General features: G+C 41.3%; 1 protein-coding gene across 5 annotated transcripts in view; it reads left to right on the forward strand.

Moving 5' to 3' along the window:
* Positions 1–23,999, forward strand: part of dennd1a (DENN/MADD domain containing 1A) — a 517,876-nt gene that overhangs the window by 407,923 nt on the left and 85,954 nt on the right. For all 5 annotated transcript variants that reach the window (XM_085965678.1, XM_085965676.1, XM_085965677.1 and 2 more), the window contains 2 exons: positions 21,231–21,332; positions 23,106–23,196. In XM_085965678.1, coding sequence (XP_085821804.1) covers positions 21,231–21,332; positions 23,106–23,196 — 193 coding nt within the window. The remainder of the gene's footprint in view (positions 1–21,230; positions 21,333–23,105; positions 23,197–23,999) is intronic.

Genomic DNA, 23,999 nt, shown 5'->3' on the forward strand with positions numbered 1-23,999 from the left:
CTTAAGTTTAGTAATCTCTCTTCAGTAACAAATGTTCAGCTTGATTATCTGAGCTTGCACTTAGTTTTTCTGTGTCTGTGTTGCTGCTACACAGTCGCACAACCATCTAGAGTAGAACTTGCACGCTTCAACCTTGCCTTCGATCACCTCCCACTACTGTTGAAATGCTCAACTGTCTTTTATCCTCTCGATGCTCAGCTTCCTGAAATTTACCCTACACAAACTCCAACCAGCTGTACTGTGTCAATGATATACATCACTTGTCCTCACCAATCCCCACTGGCTCCCTAGCGCTCCTCCTTCCCCGCTCAAGTGTATTGATTTCAAATTCTCATCCTTGTTTTCAAATCCTTCCATGGTCACGCTTCACCTTGCCTCTGTAGCCTCCTCTAACCCTGCATCCAAACTTGCAGCCTCTTCTGAGTTCTCTGTCCATCCCCTATGTTTTATCATGTGTATATGGGTATGTTGTGTCCTGCAGAAGTTATTGATATGTGCAATATGATGCACCACTTCAGGTCTTGACTGGGTGGCAGAGCTGGGTTTCTGAATATACAAATGCTGGACTGTAAGCTGATTACGTGCAACTCACTCATGTAGCTTCACAAGTACACTGTTTACTTGTCCTTCAGGTATATCTGCACCAGTGCCATTTCCTTAGTGGTTGTATATAAGAACATAAGAAATAGGAGCAGGAGTAGGCCATTTGGCCCTTTGAGCTTCCTCCGCCATTCAATAAGATCATGGCTGATCTTCTACCTCATCTCCACTTTCCTGAACTATCCCCATATCCCTTGATTCCCTTAATATCCCAAAAATCTATCAATCTCTGTCTTGAATATACTCAACAACTGAGCCTCCACAGCCCTTTGGGGTAGAGAATTCCAAAGATTCACCACTCTCCGAGTGAAGAAATTTCTCATCATCTCAGTCCTAAATGGCCAACCTCTTATTCTGAAACTGACCCCTGGTTCTAGACTCCCCAGCCAGAGGAAACATCCTCCCTGCATCTACCCTGTCAAGCCCTGTAAGAATTTTGTATGTTTCAATGAGATCACCTCTCATTCTTCTGAACTCTAGCGAATATAGGCCTAGTCTACTCAATTTCTCCTCATAGGACAATCCCCCCCCCCCATCCCAGGAATCAGTCTGGTGAACCTTCGTTGCACTCACTCTATGGCAAGTATATCCTTCCTTCGGTAAACTGTACACAGTGCTCCAGGTGTGGTTTCACCAGGGCCCTATATAATTGCATTAAGACGTCTTTACTCTTATACTCAAATCCTCTTGTAATAAAGGCCAACATACCATTTGCTTTCCTAAGCTCCATGGTAATAATGGTTAAAGATCACTTGCATTAACGGATTAACGCAGAAGATCACAGCCTCAATTCAGAGCAACATTTGATCACTGGACATCTAGATATGCTTTCAAGACATGGGAGCAGATTGTATTTCATTAATGATATGAACAAGCATTTAAAGTTGCAGCCCCAAATCTCTGACAGCTAATTACTAGACTGTACATTGGTAATAAACAATTAGAATTTGTACGACAACCCTTACTAGTGAACAGAAAGCTTTTGGTCGAGGTTAAATAGGAAAAGCAAAAGGCATGCCAAATTTTAATGATAGGTACCGAATATAGTTTGCATCTTAGAAAATATGCACATTTGCTCTTGCAACATTGAGAAAACAATTTTCTGTAAATTTGTAATACAGTACGTAGGAACCAGTGAACATGAGCCTGAAAGGTTATGTATGGTTTGGAAAGGTTCCTTGCAAGATCATAGCTCCACAGTGCTTAGAATCATAGAACCGAACAGCATAGAAGGAGACCATTCGGCCCATCGTGTCTGTGCTGGCTCTTTGAAACTGAAGAAAGTCATGATCGCTATAATTTACCAATATTTCTGAAACTGCAGAGTAAAATATTCCTAAACAATATCAATTACAGCAAATATAATTTTTGCTGCCATGTTAAATTACCCATTTTCAAACTGTGAACTGTTTTTATCACCCAAGCCCTTTCAGACACATCCAAATATAATATTCCATGATCTATTTTTTAAAATGTTTGTGATTAACTTAGTACTAAAATGCTACCACAGTACTCAGCAAGTTAGTGATATATCTTTGCAAAGAAGTTGTTAAAAAGAACACTTCAGGCTGAGGCTGTGCAGTGGCCTTATTCCCATGTATTCAAGGAAAAATATAATCTTCCACCCATGCCTAATTGAAGAGAGACTATATCTCTAAGTAAAAGCATTTTTTTTTTTAAACTTAGCGCACAGTGGCTGGCCTCTTTGTCAGACTGTCATCTTTTTGGCATTTCCAAGAATGTGGATACATGACATTTCTGCAGTGAGACTCACTTCCCAGCACCACCAGCTGGAAGTAATGAGCAGTGAGGTTGGGAACTGGAGCTAAAACTTAGAAAAGTAACCAGCTGATTTTTTTTTCTCCATCCTGTAAATGGGTTGAGATGTGTTACTGTACACAAGAAATACTGTCTTAATGTCTCGATCTTTGGCTCTCTGTCTTTTTTTAATCTGATTACTCTCTTGTGAAGTGCCTTGGGATGTTTTACTGCGTTAAAGGCACTATATAAATGTACTATGTTGTATAGAAACGCAAGTGGTTGTTAGAATGCCTCATATGTTGGAAGGACAGCCACCACTGCGAATTTTAAATTATTCTTTAAACTTTAGATGAACGTTATGTATAGAGATTGTTGAAAGCTATGGCCATTGTAAGGTCCTGCCCTTTCTAATGTTATAAAATAGATTTTTTTTAAAAAGTTTACAATAGTAGGTAATCCAGTATTTTCTTAATGGCAAGAGACTCAGAACTGTGGAGGAGCAACGGGATTTGGGTGTCCACGTACACAAATCACGAAGAGCTAGTGCACAGGTACAAAAAAAAGTATCAAAAAACCTAATGGAATGTTGGCTTTTATCACGAGGCTGGAATACAGTGGGGAGGAAGTGATGCTTCAGTTGTACAGAGCTTTGGTCAGACACCAGCTGGAGTAGTGTGTTCAGTTTTGGGACTCACACCTCAGGAAGGATATATTGGCCTCAGAGGAGGTACAGTGCAGATTCATCAGAATGATACCTGGCCTTAAAGGATTAAATTGAGGACAGGTTGCGTAAACTTGGCTTGAGTTTGGAAGGTTGAGGGGTGATCTAATGAAGGTGTTTAAAATTATAAAAGAAAAGGATAGGGTAGATACAGAGAAGCTATTTTCTCTGGTGGGGGAATCCAGAACAAGGAGAAGTAATCTTAAAATTGGCGCTTGGTCATTCAGCAGTGAAATCAGGAAGCACTTCTTTACACAAGGAGTAGAGGAAATCTGGAATTTCTCCCCAAAAGGCTGTGGGTACTGAGTCAATTGAAATTTTCAGGACTGAGATCAACAGATGTTTATTAGGTAAGGGGATGGCAATATCAAGAGATACGGATCAAGGGCGGGTAAGTGGAGTTCAGGTACAGATAAGTCATGGACTGATTGAATAGCAGAACAAATACGAGGGGCTGAATGGACTAGTCCTGTTCCTACGTTGCTCATCGGTTGTGTGGGGCCTTGAGGGTTTTCTTTATTACTGCAATGGATGATACAGTGATATAATTGTGTATTCCATATAAATACAAAGCAAATAATAAAGAAAAGGTCAAACAAACCTCTTAAGGAAATAAAAACTGGAAATTATTCACTGCTGTAGAAAAGTGGGAAAAAGATGGAAAATACATCTCAATCACACATGCACAGACTGAATTTCATTTTTGTGGTGAATTATGTCATTTTTGTCTGTATTATTTTAGAAACGTTCAATTTGTTGCTGTAACCCCAGGTTATACTGAAAATAAATGGATGGTGCAAGACATTTTGAAAAAATATTTCGAGCAATTTCACTGGTTTCCCTTCATCTCCTTGCCAGTGGTTTATTGGCTGTAGTTTGTTGATTTCCCTGTCGGTAGTTTTCCTGCCAGCTTGTTATTTGTTCATTTGTTTCAACGGAATTCTTTTCTGTTTAGAAATATTCCAGGTAATCAGCATTGTTCAATTAATAGTGATTTGTTGCTTTTTTATGAATATAATATTTAAATCTTTCAATTATACAGTTTCATCTCTCTTTGAAAAAGCTGTAGTGACCCATATTTGAGATTCTCAATATTTTATTCGAACATGTGAAACCATTAAAGCCGGCAGAACTGTCTATATTTAACATACAGTAATTGTACTAAAAAGAAATAGATTGCCATGCAGTTCTACCTTGTTAAAGTAATGAATTTATTCATGTGGACTTAATTTAAAGAGTTTGATACTTAATTTGAACAAAAATGATGCGTTGCATTTTAATGTGTGTATAAATGATGTGTGTCAGCTGTGGCTCAATGGTTAGCACTCTCACCTCTGAGTCAGAGGTAGTGGGTCCAAAGACTTAAGCACAAAAATCCAGGCTGACACCCCAGTGCAGTGCTGAGGGCATGCTGCACTGTCGTAGGCGCCATCTTTCGGATGAGATGTTAAACCGAGGCCCCGTCTGCCTTCTCAGGTGGACGTAAAAGATCCCATGGCACTATTTCGAAGGAGAGCAGGGGAGTTATCCCCGGTATCCTGGCCAGTATTTACCCCTCAATCAACATCACAAAAACAGATTATCTGCTCATTATCACATTGCTGTTTGTGGGAGCTTGCTGTGCGCAAATTGGCTGCCGCGTTTCCTACATTACAACAGTGACTACGCTTCAAAAGTACTTAATTGGCTGTAAAGCGCTTTGGAACGTCCTGAGGTCATGAAAGATGCTATATAAATGCAAGCAATGTTCCTGTTAAGCTGCATGGCTGTGCAGCGGTTTGGAGGTCCCGCGCAGGCCACTCTGGCTTTAAAATGGAAAAACCATGCATGGAAATTTGAATGGGACGCGCACCTTAAAAAAAAAAAAAAAAAAAAAATTAGCAGGAACATTGATTGCAAGTCTTTCTTTAATACAGCTGTAAAATTTTTGATCTGATATAACCATATGAGACAGAGACTAAATACAAAACACAATATAGCTGTCATGTAAACAGATAGAATATTTAATCTGTGTGCGAAGTATAATGATGGCATTTTAAGTGTTATATATGCAAAGGTGAGGTGAGAGTGACTGCCCTTGACATCAAGGCAGCATTTGATCGAGTGTGGCATCAAGGAGCCCTAGCAAAACTGAAGTCAATGGGAATCAAGGGGAAAACTCTCCATTGGTTGGAATCATACCTAGCACAAAGGAAGTTGGCTGTGGTTGTTGGAGGTCATTCATCTCAATCACATGACATCACTGCAGGAGTTCCTCAGGGCAGTGTCCAAGGCCCAACCATCTTCAGCTGTTTCATCAATGACCTTCCCTCCATCATAAGGTCAGAAGTGGGGATGTTCGCTGATGATTGCACACTGTTCAGCACCATTCGAGACTCGTCAGATACTGACTCAGTCCGTGTCCATATGCAACAAGACCTGGACAACATTCAGACTTGAGCTGACAAGTGGCAAGTAACATTCGCACCACACAAGTGCCAGGCAATGACCATCTCCAACAAGCGAGACTCTAACCATCTCCCCTTGACATTCAGTGGCATTACCATTGCTGAATCCCCCACTATCAACATCCTGGGGGTTACCATTGATCAGAAACTGAACTGGACCAGCTATATAAATACTGTGGCTACAAGAGCAGGCCAGAGGCTGGGAATTATGCGGCGAGTGTCTCACCACCTGACTCCCCAAAGCCTTTCCACCATCTACAAGGCACAAGTCAGGAGTGTGATGGAATACTCTCCACTTGCCTGGATGAGTGCAGCTCCAACAACACTCGAGAAGCTCGACACCATTCAGGATAAAGCAGCCCGCTTGATTGGCACTCCATCCACCACCTTCAACATTCACTCCCTCCACCACCGGCGCACTGTGGCTGCAGTGTGTACCATCTACAAGATGCACTGTAGCAACTCGCCAAAGCTCCTTCAACAGCACCTTCCAAACCCGCGACCTCTACCACTTAGAAGGACAAGGGCAGCAGATGCATGGGAACATCACCACCTACAAGTTCCCCTCCAAGCCACACACCATCCTGACTTGGACCTGTATCGCCGTTCCTTCACTGTCGCTGGGCCAAATTCCTGGAACTCCTTTCCTAACAGCATTGTGGGTGTGCCTACACCATATGGACTGCAGCGGTTCAAGAAGGCGGCTCACCACCATCTTCTCAAGGGCAATTAGGGATGGGCACTAAATGCAGGTCTAGCCAGCGACGCCCACATCCCATCAATGAATAGAATAGTAATGTTTGGCCAATTAGCCATTCTGAGTGGGCTTTTATTTTAACACTTTGTACTTTTTTCCCGCCTCTCTTAAATCCCACTATCACATAGGGGTCAATTTTGGAACGTAACAAGAGCTTACCCACTCCTTCCTGGCCGACTGCAATTTTAAATTGCAGATGGCAAGGACATCCACCCTAAGCCAGTGGTGTCCTCTTTACATTTGCAGATCAGGCTCTGATGACATCATCGGGACCCGATCTGCTATTTTGACCTGAGGCCTGAGCAGGGGAACAGTGGTGGCTTCCCCTCTAGGCCAAACCTTCTGGGGACAGCAGCCAGGGCCAGAAGAAGCCCAACAAGACAAGTTTAACATTTTTTTTTTTACAAGTTTCCTTGTGGGCCAGGGGGAGCTGGATTGCTTTTCCTTGCCCCACAAGGAAACCTTGGGCCTCCCTTGCCCTTGGCTTCACCCCCTCCCCCAACTGGGATTCCCTTCCCACAGCACTTACTTTGTGGTGGGAACTGTTCTTCTGGGTCTTTGGCAGTGTCCTCCTGCGGCCCGATTTTAACCTCCGCCGACCAGGCTGGCATGAAACTCCTAGAGTCCTGCCAGCATTGCCAATAGGTCACATTGGTCAACTCACCCAAGCTCTCTATGATGAAGCACTTTCCCTCTGCTCAGCATCCTCCATACCAGCCCAGCCGGCACCATTAACTCACCAAATGGGGAAGTATGGACATAAACCAGTTACACCACACCGTGGTATTTCACATTGTTCCAGCAGCCAGCTTCTAATTAATGTGCTGGTCACGCTCATTTATTTCTGGATAATTAATATTGCACATTTTATATTCAGGAGACTATTTGGAGATCGATTGATACTTGTTGTGACTGATGTTGAATCTATCTCTTTGATTTTTTTTCTTTGTCACAACAGAAGATAGCCTTTTCTCATCTTACTGTGCTTTAATCTATATGTAAATCATACAGATTTTTGCATTTTGCATGATGCATGAAGAGCTCCCAAAAAGTTCACCTATTCTCACTAATGTTAATGTTCTCTATTTTGAAATGGCGTACATTTTATAAAAAAAAAAAAAAAAAAATTATTTCTACAAAGAATAATACATTCTACCTTTGGCAGACATTTTCGAAGTATCTCTTGCATAAACTCAAAGTTTGTGTCTTAAGATCAATTTGCAAAAGGTACAGAATTATTGATGGATATGCTTCTGTCATCTGACGTTTTAACTGGTTTAATTCTACTGGAAGATCTCCTTGGCATTGCTCACCGTGAATCAGCGCATACACTTTTTTTTGCTAAGTATCATATAAAAATGATCAGAACCACTGATATATGGTGAATGAATAAGTGAACTTGGGTTTTTGTTGCAAATTATTATTGGAATATTAGTGGCCATTTTGGGTACAATTTATGTGATTATGTCCATATTTTATAGAAATTGAAAACCAGTGGCTTTAATTATTATTTACCTATTTACTCAATTTTTTATCTTGCATTTTTAAAGTACAAGATATGTAGGAGGATGGCAGGGACGATGTTCTCGGTTATAGGCAGGTATGAGGCATGTATCAGTACTGGTGAGGGGTGGGTAGGGTGTAAAATCATGTAGTTTGGCAGTGTGGGCGGGTGGTCCAGGGGTTAGGAAGTAGCGGAAGGGGCTCATGGGGTAGTGGTAGGAACAGAGGGAACTTTGGGCTCTTGGAGTATTGGAGAAGGGGATTCTTGGGGCTCAGAATATTGAAAGGGGAGGTTCATGTCCTGGCAGTGATGTGTTGGGAGGTTGGAAATGAGGATAGGGAGATCCTAGGATGTGAGAGCATTGTGGAGGTGAATTGTTGAGTATGGGAGTACTGGAAGAGGTGTCTCAGGAATGGAAACAGTGGGAGGGGAGTTTCAGGGCCTGGGAGCACTGGCAGCAAGTAATATGTCAGGGACCTGGGAGAAATGGCAGGTGAATGGTGGGGTTTTAGAGCAACAGACGGGTTGCTGAGCTCTAACTGCATTGTGGCAGAAGGTGCATGGGTATGGGAATACTGGAAGGGGACTGCTTGCACCTAGGACTATTGGAGAGGTTGTGGAATGGTGGTGTGCAAGGATCAGGGATGTTCAGGGAGAGCGATCTTGGGGTCTGAGAGAATTGGGGCAATGGGTTGAGGGGGGGGCGCGCGCAGTTGTGGCCTAGTATTTTTTTCGGAGGGGGGGGGGGTGGAGCTAAGCATTCGTAAATTCCCCACAAGTGTTGCAAGAGTACGTTCCCAGCACTGAGCTGGGAATCCTGTTTAATTATTTAAAGTACTTGCTGCTCTGTACTATAATTGCTGACCATATGTTGGGAATTACAGTACAAACACTTTCAATAACTAATCTACAACTTCTGGCTCAGTGGTGGGAAAACTATCTCCAGAAACTCACCCCAGAAAAGGCGTGCAGCTGCATTCGTGGCCATGACCTGGAACTGCCTTGAAGTGCTTTAAGATGTTTATTGCACTTTCACTATCTTAGTTATATTTATCAAGTATCTCTACTTCAATAGTGTTCTTGTTTAACCAGTTTTTAAAAACCTATTTAAAAGTTTTGTGACTAGCGCGCATTCATCACACCTCAATGTATCACATTTGAAAACGTCACACTTGAAAGTTTCACACATGCAAAGTGTATGTGTCACTTGATTGACTCAAATATATTCATAAATCTCAGTGTCCAGCAAAGCGCTCATGTCATTCAAAATGAGCTGTTATTAAACCAGCTCGTTGCTTTCCCGAGCCCTGCTGCAAGTCTTCTGGCTCTTTTCCTAGTCGATGCCGTGAGGAGCTCAAAAATATCCCCTTGCATAAATTTTAATGAGCACTGGGATATTTAATGCACAAGTGATGGGATTAAAGTGGCTGCTTCTCCACAGCGATGTCAGGTGGACAACTATTTACCAGAACTCAAACCTATGTTTGATAACCAAATGACATTGTTAGCAACCTAAAAGGTAGACCCTCTTTCAATGTGACTGGGGATGGGGGGTTCATTGCTAGTTGCAGGCCTCTGCAGATTTTGAGTTAGTAATTTAAGTGGTCCATTGAAGTAAGTCTATACTTGGTATAAAATCTGTTAATCAGAGAGTTAAAAATGACATTACAACTGTGGTTTAAAAAATGGCCAGTTCTACAGTTGTTTTCCTGTTAAACTGCTTATTTGTCTCCATAGTCATGAAATGGACAGAACCGTGTCAGTAACATTACAAGAGCTTGTTGGGCCACCCAGTAGTGCTTACATTAGAAACAAGACACCTGTTCAGACTTCACCTTCTCGTGACATTCAAACTCGATTCCACTATGTTGGTGTGTTTCACCAATTCTGATATTATCCCCACGTGATCACCCTTTGTAATAAGAGACTACTTCATCTGATGGGGGGGGGGGCGGTTGGATTACAAATGCAGCGGGTGCTGGCCCCATTTCCCCCCCCCCAACCCCCTCAGAGGCATGAATCTTCTGATGGCCAACTACAGTGTGGCATTAACAGGTCTGGGAAAGTGCATCATCTAGATTGTTACACAAGTGAAAAATCAGAACAAAAAGGGTAAAAGAAATAAACACACATAAGCCACTGTCTTAAGTGAAAAGTAAAATGTTGAATGTCTTTTTAATGTATCATCTAAGTGCACTCAGAGTTTATTATAGCAATTGATTTTTTTACAAAGCCAAGAAATAACAATAGAAATGTTTATGGGATTTTCTTCCATTTTACAAATAAACCTCAAGATTTTTTTTGTATTTCTGGAAAAATCTGATGTCCCCTTTTAATTTGTGATTCAGCTTCAGTTTCCACAGTTACTTAACTAATTTTAGTGCCTGCCTTACATAGACTACCTTTAAACAGTTCTCTTGAGTTGTATATTTATCCCTTTGCAGAATTATTCTCATTTGTAAAATTTGTTGAAGTTAGAAATTGTATAAAAGTTAACATGGCCAGTAGCAGTGTAAGAAATATCTGAGATGATCTACCACTGAAGCTGTTAACTTGGAGTTGGTGTGTGTGAGAGAGATGTGCCATTTCCTGGCATATAGCGGAACTTGCACCAGCTGTGAGCGTCTGGTGCCATATCCTTAGGGTGGCTGAAACATTATACCAGCCAGAAAATGTGTGAATATGACTGCTGCACTAAATCTGAATGTCTACTCTGATGTCAAATCATATTCTCTCCTCTCCCCACCCTTTACCCTCTCAGTTATTTTAAGCGCAGAATTGCATCTGCAGAATTTAAATGGGTGTGATTACTTGTGCTGAGGATAAACCTGTATTAACTACATCTTCTGTTTGCTTTTTATTCAGATGTGGATTGACATTTTATACTTTACAAAAATATGTCTCTGGTTTTGTGTAAAACAAAATCAAATATTTGAATACACCACACCCTGCACTCTATGAGCACCATCCAGAAATATAAAGCAAATGCCCAGTCTGAATAATTTGTACCCAGTCAGCGATATCAAACTTTTGCTTCAACTCATTGTGTTAATCTGTACGAAGTGTCCTGTCCACCAATCTTAATTAAAGAACACCTTTTTGTCATTTATAAATGATCATATAATGAGCTACTTGATGCTGTCAGCACCGAGAGGGTTAAGAGGTTTTTGTGTTGTTCAAATGACTTTGTGGTCAGGTGCTCAGGTGTCTGAGCCACCCTCAGCGACGTCAGTCACATAGGAGTCAGGTCAGCTGTTGTTATATGGTAGAGATTACACAGTTTAGTCATTAGCTGTGATAAGCTGCAGCTGATGCCAGATTCTAACCCTTTACACCTAATTAGCCTCATTAATGAGCTTTCCCACTCTCCATAGAGTGGTTTCTTCTATGGGACAGGAGGAAAAAATATATACCTTGTCCAGGTAGATATGCCTTACCCTTTAATTAATGCCTACACCTGCAAGCCCAGTGATTTGCTTTGTTTGAGAGCTGTGTCGGATGGGGAAAGTGAGCACTGTTTCATCGTTGGCAGTACCCAGCCTTATCATTTTAAATCTCGAGTTCTGTTTTTATTTATTGTGCTGTGATTATTTGCTCACTTTAACCCTTTAACCACCAAGCTAGCAATTCACAGCATGGCTCTGTTTCACGTTTCTTTTCAGACAGCTTTTTAAAAAATTGCACAGAGAATACTGGATACCCAGGAGTGATTACCAAGCAGTAATCTCATGGAGGGGTTCAGATAAACCGCAAGAGTGAAGCTGAAGCTGTTTGTAATTGTCACCTGATCCCTCCGATGAGTCTGCTCCCAGGGAATCACTCTGAGTTACCACTTTTCTGTAATGTTTTTGTATATATTAATAATGCATAATAAAAATACATACACGCGCACACACACACTGGACTCATTAGACAGTTTGTTTTCATTTCCACTCTTTTTTTGGGTGATGTATACCATACCATGAGGTATACAAGAGGCCAGAGCATTCTTCTGAGCTTGGGCATTTTAATGCTCTCATTGAAGAATTTAACAACTGTAATGTATTCACTGAAAATTTATTGAGTAATGAGAAATTACAGTGGGCAGCTTCCCCCGATGGCTTAGTTGTAACTGTGCCATACAGAATAGCTCCGATTCAGTTTGTGCTGAGTTAAGCGACCTCAGCAAACTGGTAATAAGGGTGCTACATTTGGCCTCCGCACGCCTGGGTAAAAAGTGGTAAGGTTAGCTCGGATTCCTGCTCCTGACCGTTATCCAGTGACCTCTGCTGGAAGGTGCGTGTGTGCTGACAGAGGGTGAGGGCGGGATTGGGTTCATGCTGGGATGCCCTACCACAGAGTAGTAACCTGCCAACACTTGTGCAGGCTCACGAAGAATCAAAGAATGACCACTTGAGTGAGGTACTCATGGTGGGGGTGGAGGGGAAACTGCCACCTGTGGAAGCATCATCCCAGCTGGAGTAAGTGTCTTTGGGGACACAAGTGCACAAAATTGGTCAACAAAATGAAAAAACACTTCTGGTGATTAAATAGAACAAATGCAAATTAAATACAGCATGCTCATTTTGATACAGTACAAAAATGCTGCAGGGAATTTTGAACATGGCTGTAAAAATAGTCAGTTTTATTGACATCTGTCATAGTTTAAATATTTCTTTAAAGTTTTGCACCTACTGATAAGGCCACGCACTCTAACTACTTAATTGTGCATACCTGTATTAATGAGTTATTTAACAGCGCATTTTACAGTTGTAGGTTGAATCAGCAAACATAATGTAGTTCAAAAAACACATCTATACATTTAGTGATAACCAGGGTTATTCAAGTCTGTTTCTAATCATTATCGGGTAACTTTATTTTAAAGTCACTTGAATAATTAAGAAATGGTAACATGCACTTAACAATACAATTATTACAGATTCATGTTAATACCTTATTGTTGCAGTATTGATAACTTAAACAAGCTTCCAATTGTAATTTAAGAGCTCATCTCAGAGCTGAAACTCTTGACTCTAAATAAGTTTACTGGACTCGTGACTGGATTTTCAAAATTTAGAAAAACGTTCTCTCTCACACTGTACATACTTATCAGAAATTTAAGTAAGAACAAATACAGCATCAACTTAAATATTATTCTTTTAAACCAAGCATTACTCTTTATTCGGCCCCTTCACTCTTCCTCCCCAAAACATGTCCTGTCAGCACTGTGGCTGTGTGTATCCCTCCCCCTTTTCCACACACGCATTTTGGGAACTTGGTTCTGGCCCAGGAATTTAAAATATCTCACACTGGAATACTTAGTCCCAGTTGGTCAAGAGCACTGTAATGATTTATAATAAACCTTGAAAAGTGACCTGAGAGGAATTAACACCACTGTTGCATGACAGTTAAGTGTTGCGCAATTGTTATTATTTGTCTTCAATTCACAGTGCAGCACCCACGAGTGAATGTGGAAGGGAGCAGTTTATAGTAGAGGTTAACTTTCCACAGCCCCTTTATCTGATAAGCATGGATAACTAGTAGGAAAAAAAATCTCCTTCAGGGTTTTCAGATTTGCTGTGTTTATAAACTTTCCAGTGTTCTTACAGTTATTGATATTGTTGCAGAATTAAGATACCAGTCTGTGAAAATTGCCTTGTCTTCTATTAATCAAATTTGAACAGCACCATACACATCAGAGGATATTACAGTCTAGGTCAATAGGTTCAGCTTATCCAGGTCTAACATTTTACATTATAGGATAGTCTACTACAGTCGCATATAATTTTTTTAATATATTGACCATGTTGTCATTTAACTTTTTTTAAATAATCATTTTGAGTTTTGTAAACCATGTAGACTGTACAGTGCTACCCTAGAAAGTTAGTTCATAGGCACTGTTCAAAAAGAAAAACTACTGTGTGGCATTAAAGCTAATAAATGTTAATGTGTGAGACAAAAATGATCACAAAATGCAGGTAGGCCTTGAGGGTAGCAGAGTTGGCAGTTTCTGGCCTTGTGAAAAGCTGCCCATCTGCTCACTGTCAAAGTAAGTTAGTGGTGCATTTGGATTTGTGCCCTAGAGTTTCAGCTCTGAGCTAGTCATGTGACAGTCGCCACGACAACTCGACAAGACTTGTAAACTGCTGCTTGCAGAGCCAGATGCTCCAGTGCACATGTGGTCTAATTATATGTCGTTTTCTTTGCAATTATCAGAAAATTTGCACTGCTGTCTACATGCAAATGCTTAAAGATATTGTTGGCTCTTGCCTTAAATGTACACCATATAACTTGGGTTTTAATTGTTTTCAGTAAGGTACCTTTGCCTCACACCTGCAATATTAGAGATTGTGCTTTAAACTGTAGAACTCAGATTTGGGATGTGAATCATAGAATGATACAGCACAGAAGGAGGCCATTCGGCCCATCGTGCCTGTGCCAGTTGTTTGAAAGCTGTCCAATTAGTCCCACTCCCCTGCCCTTTTCCCATAGCCCTGAAAAATTTTCCCTTTAAAGTATTTATTTAGTTCCCTTTTTGAAAGTTACTATTTAATCTGCTTCCACTGCCCTTTCAGGCACTGCATTCCAGATCATCATAACTCGCTGCGTAAAAAAGAATTCTCCTCATGTCGCCTCTGGTTCTTATACCAATTACATTAAATCTGTGTCCTCTGGTTACCGACCCTTCTGCAACTGGGAACAGTTTCTCCTTATTTACTCCATCAAAACCCTTGATTAATGTTTTGAAAAGAGAAGAACGTTCCACATATATTGAGGAAAAATGAGCAGCTTGAACCCCCAAAATACAGCAAGTTTAAGTAATGAAGTTATATTAATGACATTAAAATAAAACCCAATATTAAAGATCACAAAGGGCAACAACAACTTGCTTTAATATAGTAAGCATCCCAAGACCCTTCACAGAGGACAAACGAACACTGAGCAGTATTGGGGAAATGACCAAAAGTATAGTCAAAGTGGAGGTTTTGAGGAGGTGCTTTAATGTGAAGAGAAATTTAGCAAAATAGGGGGCTTTAGGTAGGGAGTAGGGCCAAGTCAGCTAAGGCCCTGCCAATAATAATGGCTCATAGGGAGGAGGCAATATAGAGGCAGAACAGTCGGAAGACTGAAAGACACAGGCTGGACGAAAGAATTGGATGAAATTGCAGAAGTAGGATGGGTGAGGCCATGGATGGGTTTGTAAACAAATTCAGTGTGTTGGAGGACGGAAAGCCAGTGAAGATTGGTGAGGAAGGGGGTAATAGGAGGCCAAGATGCAGTTTACAATGAGTTGGAGTTTATGTAGGGTGACGCCCAGGAGGCCAGTGAGGAGAATGTTGGAGAAGTTAAGTAATGAAAGCAGGAATAAGGATTTTAGGAGTGGTGGGTTGAGGTGAAACCACTTGAGAAGTGGAAGTAAGTCACCTTGGTTTTCGATAGGGTAAGGGGTTTGAAGCTCGGCTGAAGGTCAAACAGGGCACCAAGGTTGTACACCGCCGGATTCGGCATGAGCGATCAGCCTAGATGGGGCTACAGCTGGGGGGTTTGGCAGGAGCTGAACAAAATAGCTTTGATTTTTGCCAATGTTAAGTTGGAGAAAGTTCTGGCTCATCCATAACCTCATGTCTGACGATAAATCTGGCAGCAAGTTGGTCAGGAGATTGAGCATAGTTACAGACAGATAGAGCTGGGTGTTAAAGGCGTACATGTGGAAGCTGATCCAGTGGCTACAGATAATGTCGTCAAAGGGCAATGCGTGAATGAAGAAAAGGAATGGGCAACAAATGGAACCTTGTGGTACTCCTAAGATGACCATGAAGGTGAGGGAGAAATGACCAGTATTCAGTGCTCACCCACAGAACTTTCTCTGTGCAGCATGACATTTCAGTTGAAATTATCACAGAGAATGTTCACAGTTGCCAATACACATTTAATAAAATAATATTTTATGAATTCACTGAAAATGGTGGTGGTATTTACTGATTGTAGTTTAATTGCTTAAAGTTTCAGAGTGATGGTTAACTTCGGAAAAAATTAAAGCAGGCAATAAAAGATGCAGCAAGATTAAAATCAGTCACACCTCAATCGGAACACTGATTTTGCTAATGTGTTGAAGTTAACAGACTGCAAGGTTTAAAATGTTAACTATAAAAGGGAACTGATCATATCAGAGGTGAACTGCTTTGCAATTTATGAATTCCCAGAGATTGTTGTGGAGATGGTGACTGTCATACTGATTAGATATTTCTGGTTGACAATGTTACATGAGAAGATGTTTGTTAACCCAGTGACAGTGTATGTAAATGATGAGGTTACATTTTGCTGAGTTTATAATAATAAACTCGGCAGAAAATAGTATGCGGTATATTTTCTACTTAGCACAAAGTCACTTCTGACTTACGATTGAATGCCCCTAGTTTTTGCCATTCTGTTTTTAAATAAACAGAATGTGATGGCACAGTTGAGTCCTGAGATCTAACGATAGAAGTATGGTCATCATTTCCTTAATTTTAGTTCTGTTCTCTTAATAAGAGGGTGTGAACACTCCCCCGCTGAGGCTGCCTGAACCCTGTTAGAATGCACAGACATACACTGCTGCAGTAATTGTTGGGTTCTTTTGTATTACTCACCTGTATTATATTCTAGAAGTTGATCTGTAAACACCATTTAGTTTTTTCTAGAAGTCCTCACTTATCATTCCTTGCAAAAATGAGTTCTAAAAATACTACAAAATGTCATGCCAAGCATGGCCCAATTAACTTTGGTAATAAGATTCCATGGTAATGAATATCACTTCAACCACTATATTGTGGCGGAGCCACCAAGGGTCTCGGAGCAATTGGTAATAATCCCTTTAACTACAGTATAGTGCAACCACGGACTGCACCTTTAAACTGCCTGTTAACTCTACTGTATTGTGTTTTCCTGCACTCCACGTGATGACGTCATGACGCTGCTCACGTGACCACCAGTGGCGCGAAGAACGTGATGACGTCATGACGTTAGCTTCCAGAATCTTCCAGTAGTCGTCGAGTGCCCAGCAAGCTGTATAGACCTGTATACCATTTCTCCTGTAGTTTCCCTGCTAACTTCGTTGTTCATTTAAAACCTGTTGATTTGATTCATCGAGTCGAATACTTTATTCAGCTAGGGACCTCCGTTCCTACAATATCTGTAAATTGAAGATTCAATTGAAGGAGCACTTTCAACCCAGATTCTTGCCTTATACAGAAAAGTTGACTTGGTAACATGATTTCATTTTTCTTGCCGTATTCTGGATATGTCACGAAATATATGAACAGAACTGTACCCTCCTCACCACGGGTTACTTGGAGTTCAGCATTCTTACAGGTTGGGGAACATTCCAGAAAGACGGGAAGGGTAAGGAGGGTGACCTATATTTAGACTAATTTTATTCACATTTATTGCAACTTGGCAGCATCTCTAGCATGCAAAAGAAAGACAGGATTCACCTAAATCTGTTTTTGCATTACATTCAAAATTCCCAGTACGTAAAATTTGGAAAGTAGCTGAGTAAACTTCATCCCTCAACTTTTGAATGTTACGTTTCTCTTATTAAGTCAGAATTGCAATTCAGCCTCAAAATTCTGAAAGCACGTGTAGGTATTCTCAATGTCTTGGGAAATTTAGGAGATTGATCCGACCCTACTGTACACCATTCCATCAAGATGAAGGCACATGTGCCTGTCCCTTAGCAAAGCTGTCTGTGATGTGAGACTCTTGAGTATATACAGTAGTATTGTCTTCACCAGGAAATTACATGGCTCTTGTAAACTGAGATGGATGCATCTGTCCATGACAGTATTGGTAACAGTGACCACCGCACAGTCATTGTGGAGATGAAGTCCCGTCTTCACACTGAGGACACCCTCCATCGTGTTGTGTGGCACTACCACCATGTTAAATGGGATAGATTCAGAACAGATCTAGCAGCTCAAAACTGGGCATCTTTGAGGCGCTGTAGGTCATCAGCAGCAGCAGAATTGTATTCCACCACAATCTGTAACCTCATGGCCCGGCATATCCCTCATTCTACCATTACCATCAAGCCAGGGGACCAACCCTGGTTCAATAAGGAGTGTCGTAGAGCATGCCAGGAGCAGCACCAGGCGTACCTAAAAATGAGATGCCAACCTGGGGAAGCTGCAACACAGGACTACATGCATGCTAAAAAACAGAAGCAGCATGCTATAGACAGAGCTAAGCAATCCCACAATCAATGGATCAGATCAAAGCTCTGCAGTCCTGCCACATCCAATCGTGAATGGTGGTGGACCATTAAACAACTAACGGGAGGAGGAGGCTCCAAGAATATCCCCATCCTCAATGATGGTGGAGCCCAGCACGTGAGTGCAAAAGACAAATCTGAAGTGTTTGCAACCATCTTCAGCCAGAAGTGCCGAGTGGATGATCCATATCGGCCTCCTCCTGAGGTCCCCACCACCACAGAAACCAGTCTTCAGCCAATTCGATTAACTCCACGTGATATTAAGAAATGGCTGAGCGCACTGGGTACAGCAAAGGCTATGGGCCCCGACAACATCCCGGCTGTCGTGCTGAAGACTTGTGCTCCAGAACTAGCCGCGCCTCTAGCCAAGCTGTTCCAGTACAGCTATAATATTGGCATCTATCCGGCAATGTGGAAAACTGCCCAGGTATGTCCTGTCCACAAAAAGCAGGACAAATCCAATCCGGCTAATTACCACCCCATCAGTCTACTCTCAATCATCAGCAAAGTGATGGAAGGTGTCGTCGACAGTGCTATCAAACAGCACTTACTCACCACTAACCTGCTCACTGGTGCCCAGTTTGGGTTCCGCCAGGACCACTCGGCTCCAGACCTCATTACATTAGCCTTGGTCCAAACATGGACAAAAGAGCTGAATTCCAGAGGTGAGGTGACAATAACTGCCCTTGACATCAAGGCAGCATTTGACCAAGTATGGCATCAAGGAGCCCTAGTAAAACTGAAGTCAATGGGAGTCGGGGGAGGAAAACTCTCCAGTGGCTGGAGTCATACCTAGCACAAAGGAAGATGGTTGTGGTGGTTGGAGGTCAATCATCACAGTCCCAGGACATCGCTGCAGGAGTTCCTCAGGGCAGTGTCCTGGGCCCAACCATCTTCAGCTGCTTCATCAATGACCTTCCCTCCATCATAAGGTCAGAAGTGGGGATGTTCGCTGATGACTGCACAGTGTTCAGTGCCATTCAGAACTCCTCAGATAATGAAGCAGTCCATGCCCGCATGCAGCAAGACCTGGATGACATTCAGGTTTGGGCTGATGTGTGGCGCGAATGCTACCTGCCACTTAAGTGCCAGGCAATGACTATCACCAACAAGCGAGCGTCTAACCTCTGCCACTTGACAAACAACGCATTACCATTGCCGAATCCCCCACCATCAATATGCTGAGGGATATCATTGACCAGAAACTTAACTGGACCAGCCACATAACTACTGTGGCAACAAGAGCAGGTCAGAGGCTAGGTATTCTACGGTGAGTTTCTCACCTCCTGACTCCCCAAAGCCTTTCCACCATCTACAAGGCACAAGTCAGGAGTGTGATGGAATACTCTCCACTTGCCTGGATGAGTGTAGCTCCAACAACACTCAAGAAGCTCAACACCATCCAAGACAAAGCAGCCCGTTTGATTGGCACCCCATCCACCACCTTAAACATTCACTCCCTCCACCACCAGCATACCGTGGCTACAGTGTGTACCATCTACAAGATGCACTGCAGCAACTCGCCAAGGCTTCTTCGGCAGCACCTCCCAAACACGTGACCTCTACCACCTGGAAGGACAAGGACAGCGGGCGCATGGGAACACCACCACCTCCAAGTTCCCCTCCAAGTCACACACCATCCTGACTTGGAAATATATCACCGTTCCTTCATCTGCGCTGGGTCAAAATCCTGGATCTCCCTCCCTAACAGCACTGTGTGAGTACCTTCACCACACGGACTGTAGCGGTTCAAGAAGGCGGCTCACCACTACCTTCTCAAGGGCAGCTAGGGATGGGCAATAAATGCTGGCCTTGCCAGCGACGCCCACATCCCATGAACGAATATTAAAAAAATGTACTGTTGAGGTGTCAGCAGCTTTACTATTCTTCCTCCTAGAAGATGGTTTTGTTTAAAGGCTAATGTAACCTTTTTAAACTTTTGAAATAAAGCTATTCAGTTACTCAAGTAAATTCTTGTTGTAATGTGCTATGGTTTTACTTTTACATTTTCCGAATATTGGTTTACTCATACAACACACTAATTGAGGGTGGTCCACAGCCATCCTTGCAGATCTCACCCTTGTGTGAGGCCCTTGCTTACCAAAATTTATAAATGTATGCTGACTCTTTGTGCTCATCACAGTGAGGCGTATCAGTGGTTTCCACTTCTGGAACCTGTGTAATCAACAAGTGCTTCAATTTCAAATACAGCATGGTCCTGAGAAGAACTGGGTTTTTGCATATGTCTCTCTTTGAAGCACTTTAGGGTGTTTTTCAATGTTAATGGCACTACATAAATGCAGGTTATTGTTACATATTAAGAAGCTCAGCTAGGCTGAAGCGATGCTGCTTCACAGGACAAAATTTAGGGCCACACATAGGAGCATCTCTTGAGTGTCTATTTCGTTTCCAGGTGCCATTTCTGTTTTATGCAACCTGCATTAAAGCTGTAGAAATTTCCAAGAGAGAGTAGAGAAGAGAAAAGTTAAGAAAATCAGTCACCCAATATATGTAATGTGCACCACAGCCCATCCAAACCTGGGGTAAGACATCAATGAAGATGATCGGGGGAGAGGAGGCATAAGATACTGCATGCTTCATAAGGTGCTACAGAAGTAGTAACTATTTAAAATAATAGTAGGAATGTTCTTAATATTGGTTCATATCCATATGTTGGTATAAACCAAATGCAAAATGGGTAACTGAATACCCATTCATAAAGGAATATCTTCAAAATATGCTTCAAAGGTTGAGTAATGTTCTGGGTATTTAATTGATTATCTTGTAGCTGGCTTTTATCTGTCCCCTGAAATAAATCATTTCCATCATTAGATTGTATACTCCAGTGGTGCAGGTAAGCCTGAGGGTGTTGCCTCAGGTAATGTGGAGGACATTGCAGAAATTAACTCCAAATTCTCTAGTTGAACCTCAAAGTATGACTTTGTCTATTTGAAGACTATGTGGACAGGATAAAATTCATGAGAACTTGATATAAACAGCAACATTTGAAAATGTGGCTCATTTTCTGTGCAGCCCTGATTTTGAATTCAAGAATGCATATCCAAAAATTAATTATAAGGAACATCCAGAGTTTCTCTCGGCCACCCTTGAGTTGTATGATTGAAGCTCTGTGGTGTATTTGTTGCCTAGTTTCTGTTTAATGGCCCAGTGAACTCCAGCACTGTACATTATAATCTTGTCATTGTTTCCAGGAGGAGCCCATAACTTTCAGTGAAGATGTTTTTGTTTCACACCGCTCCAGTGCCATGAGGCAGTTCCTGCAGAATGCCATTCAACTGCAGCTCTTCAAACAGGTAAGAGATTAATGTTCGCTTTTGGGATGGTTGGCAGCGCAGGTCGCCCCATTGTATTGAAAACTCGAATGCTAGTTGAACCACAATGGGGTCATTTTTCACTGAGATTGACTAAAAGTAAATTATTCTTCCCATGAAATTCCAACAGTTAACACTGGCTTAAAAGCAACCAAAAAGAAGTTAGGAAGAATGACAAAATTGTAGAATATAGATTAGAATATTTCCTACCTAAATTGAATATTCAATTATAGATTTTAAGAAAGCCTCACTTTATGTGGAGAGTGAGATTTGTTTGTAAGCTGAGTTCTAGCTATATGAGCTGGAAAGTTATTTGCAGCAATCACCTCTGCTTGTGAACAGCTGCACAATGTTGGTGGTTTCGCAAGCTGCATAGAAATTTTCCAGATTTCTTCCCGAAAAACAGGCTTTTGCTTTAATGCACTCATATTGGAGGTGATGATTTTTTAATGAGATCAGCTTCCTATAGTTTTTGCTTCAGCGATGAAATTAGGTGAGCCCCTGGTGCTGCGGTGGATTGGCTGTCATCATTATGGACCAAGAGTTTAACACTTTCCTTGGAAGCTACATCTTCGAGTGGAATAACATTTGTGCACAGGCTCATTTTGATGACCTGGGAAATGAATTTGATTGCTACCTCAGTACAGTCCCATTTTACTTGAGGAATGACGAGAGAAAGGAGAACTACACAAATGAGCATAACTCCATTATTTTAATTCATTATTGAGCATTATTAATTTAGTCATTTAGGAAACATTCAGATTATAAAAATTTTAGCCAACTTTCTAGCACAAGAAATGCTTGGACTAGAATTCCCTGCTGAGTACTCCGCCAACATGGTCTAAAAACATGGGGCAATGTTTTCTTCACAAACCTCCGTGGACTAACTGCATGTGATTCCTACTATGAGCCACATTATTCAGCTGTACATAAATAATGCCCATTGTTATTTTGGTGATGTTTTAGTGTACAGATAGTTATCTTGTGTGTCTAGCTGCTCTCTAATATTTGAATTCTATTCATCTTTGCCACAAAGAGAACTTAATTTACAATTTTCAACACTCCTACAGATAGGTACATTTCATCTTTGTCATAGTAGCCATTTGGGTTTTTTTTTGCATCCCAGGAAATTACTGTTGAGGCACAGCTTTTAGGTTCTCCAAAAAATTCTCATCCACAGAGGTATAAAGTAACTAAGTCCATATCGCTGATTTATGTAAGGCAAATGAAACGACTATCCGTGTTTTAGAAAAGTGCTTTGCAACACTTTCCCTTCCTGTCACATGCAGTTCACAACCACAATGTAAGATACTCAAGTAAATTAAAACAACTGAAATACAATACCTGTGGTTTATATTCTATTTGCACCTTATGACATTATGAGCCCCTTGATTGTATTAGACTTTTTTAGTACTTGCCAGCTATTTCTTATTTAGTGTTCAGATTTCTGATGATATCAATGGCTAGGCATAATGAATTTGGGGCTTTCATTCAATAAAGAACGCTCACTTCGTAAATTCCATCTCTTCGACCATGTACGTTAAAGCTACAAACAGAAGTGTAAAGTTTGGTGCAGTAGTGTATTCTTCACTTTTGTCTGATTTACGGATTCTTTTAATTAGTTCAAGCTCATTAATGGTGTTTTGACAGGACAAAAATTGTATTTCAAATGCTGTGCTTCATCTAGTATCCTGCTTTATGAGAGTGTCACACATTTGAACTGTTGTTTCCTCAAAAAATTGTTTTATTTTACAGTTCATTGATGGTCGACTCGATCTCTTGAATTCTGGGGAAGGATTTAGTGATGTATTTGAAGAGGAGATAAACAATGGGGAATATGCAGGCGGTAAGGCCTTACTGAGCACACTTCACTATAGTGAAGCTGGAGAAGGTTATTTACTGATATTTAGGGCTCAAAGTTAAGGGACACTTGACAACTAATTGTCCTTGACTCAAGCAGAACACACTATAAACCTGAAAAACAAAATTGAGCTTGTACTACAGACACTTTTGAATGATGATGGTTCTTATTTTGATTAACTTACATTTGATACTGCAGTTGCACCCTGTGTGGTGGTGATGTGTCCTATGGGCATAGTGTAGGTCTGCTTATAATTGTGAGTCTCCTGTGAGGTGAAAATTCTCATTTTTATTGAGATATAAATGATCTTTCTTGATGGGGACTATGAGCTTGCGCTCACAGTCAATCAAATAAAAAATGCTTTCTTTTTGTAATGGAAGCAACGCAATGTGAAAAAACAGCGGTCCACGCAATCATTTGGGGATTTATCGGTTGCTTTTAGTGTATTTCAGAAGTGTGCCACGAACATCTGATAAAAGAAATGCCGCAATGGCTTTTAAAAAATATTCTTGTATTAAATGCATCCCTGTGATGTCTATTTAAAAAATAAATCATAAAATGGAGACTTTTCTTGAGGCTCAGGCATTGAAACATGGGAGGCAAGGCTCAGCAACAGAATGTTGTGTTTCTAGCCTGAGCCGCAAACACCATCTGTGATCAGGAGGCCACCTCTGAAAACTCTCCGAAACATTTTTCTTAAATAAAAAGTCTCGAGTGCATTTTTGAAATGTATACTTGGGGATAACACACCATGGGCCTCATTCTCGAGCATTCTGTATCATCTTAGT

This window comes from Somniosus microcephalus, chromosome 23 (assembly GCF_052327205.1).
Source record: "Somniosus microcephalus isolate GS21.2 chromosome 23, FLI_Smic_1.0, whole genome shotgun sequence".
NCBI lineage: Eukaryota > Metazoa > Chordata > Chondrichthyes > Squaliformes > Somniosidae > Somniosus > Somniosus microcephalus.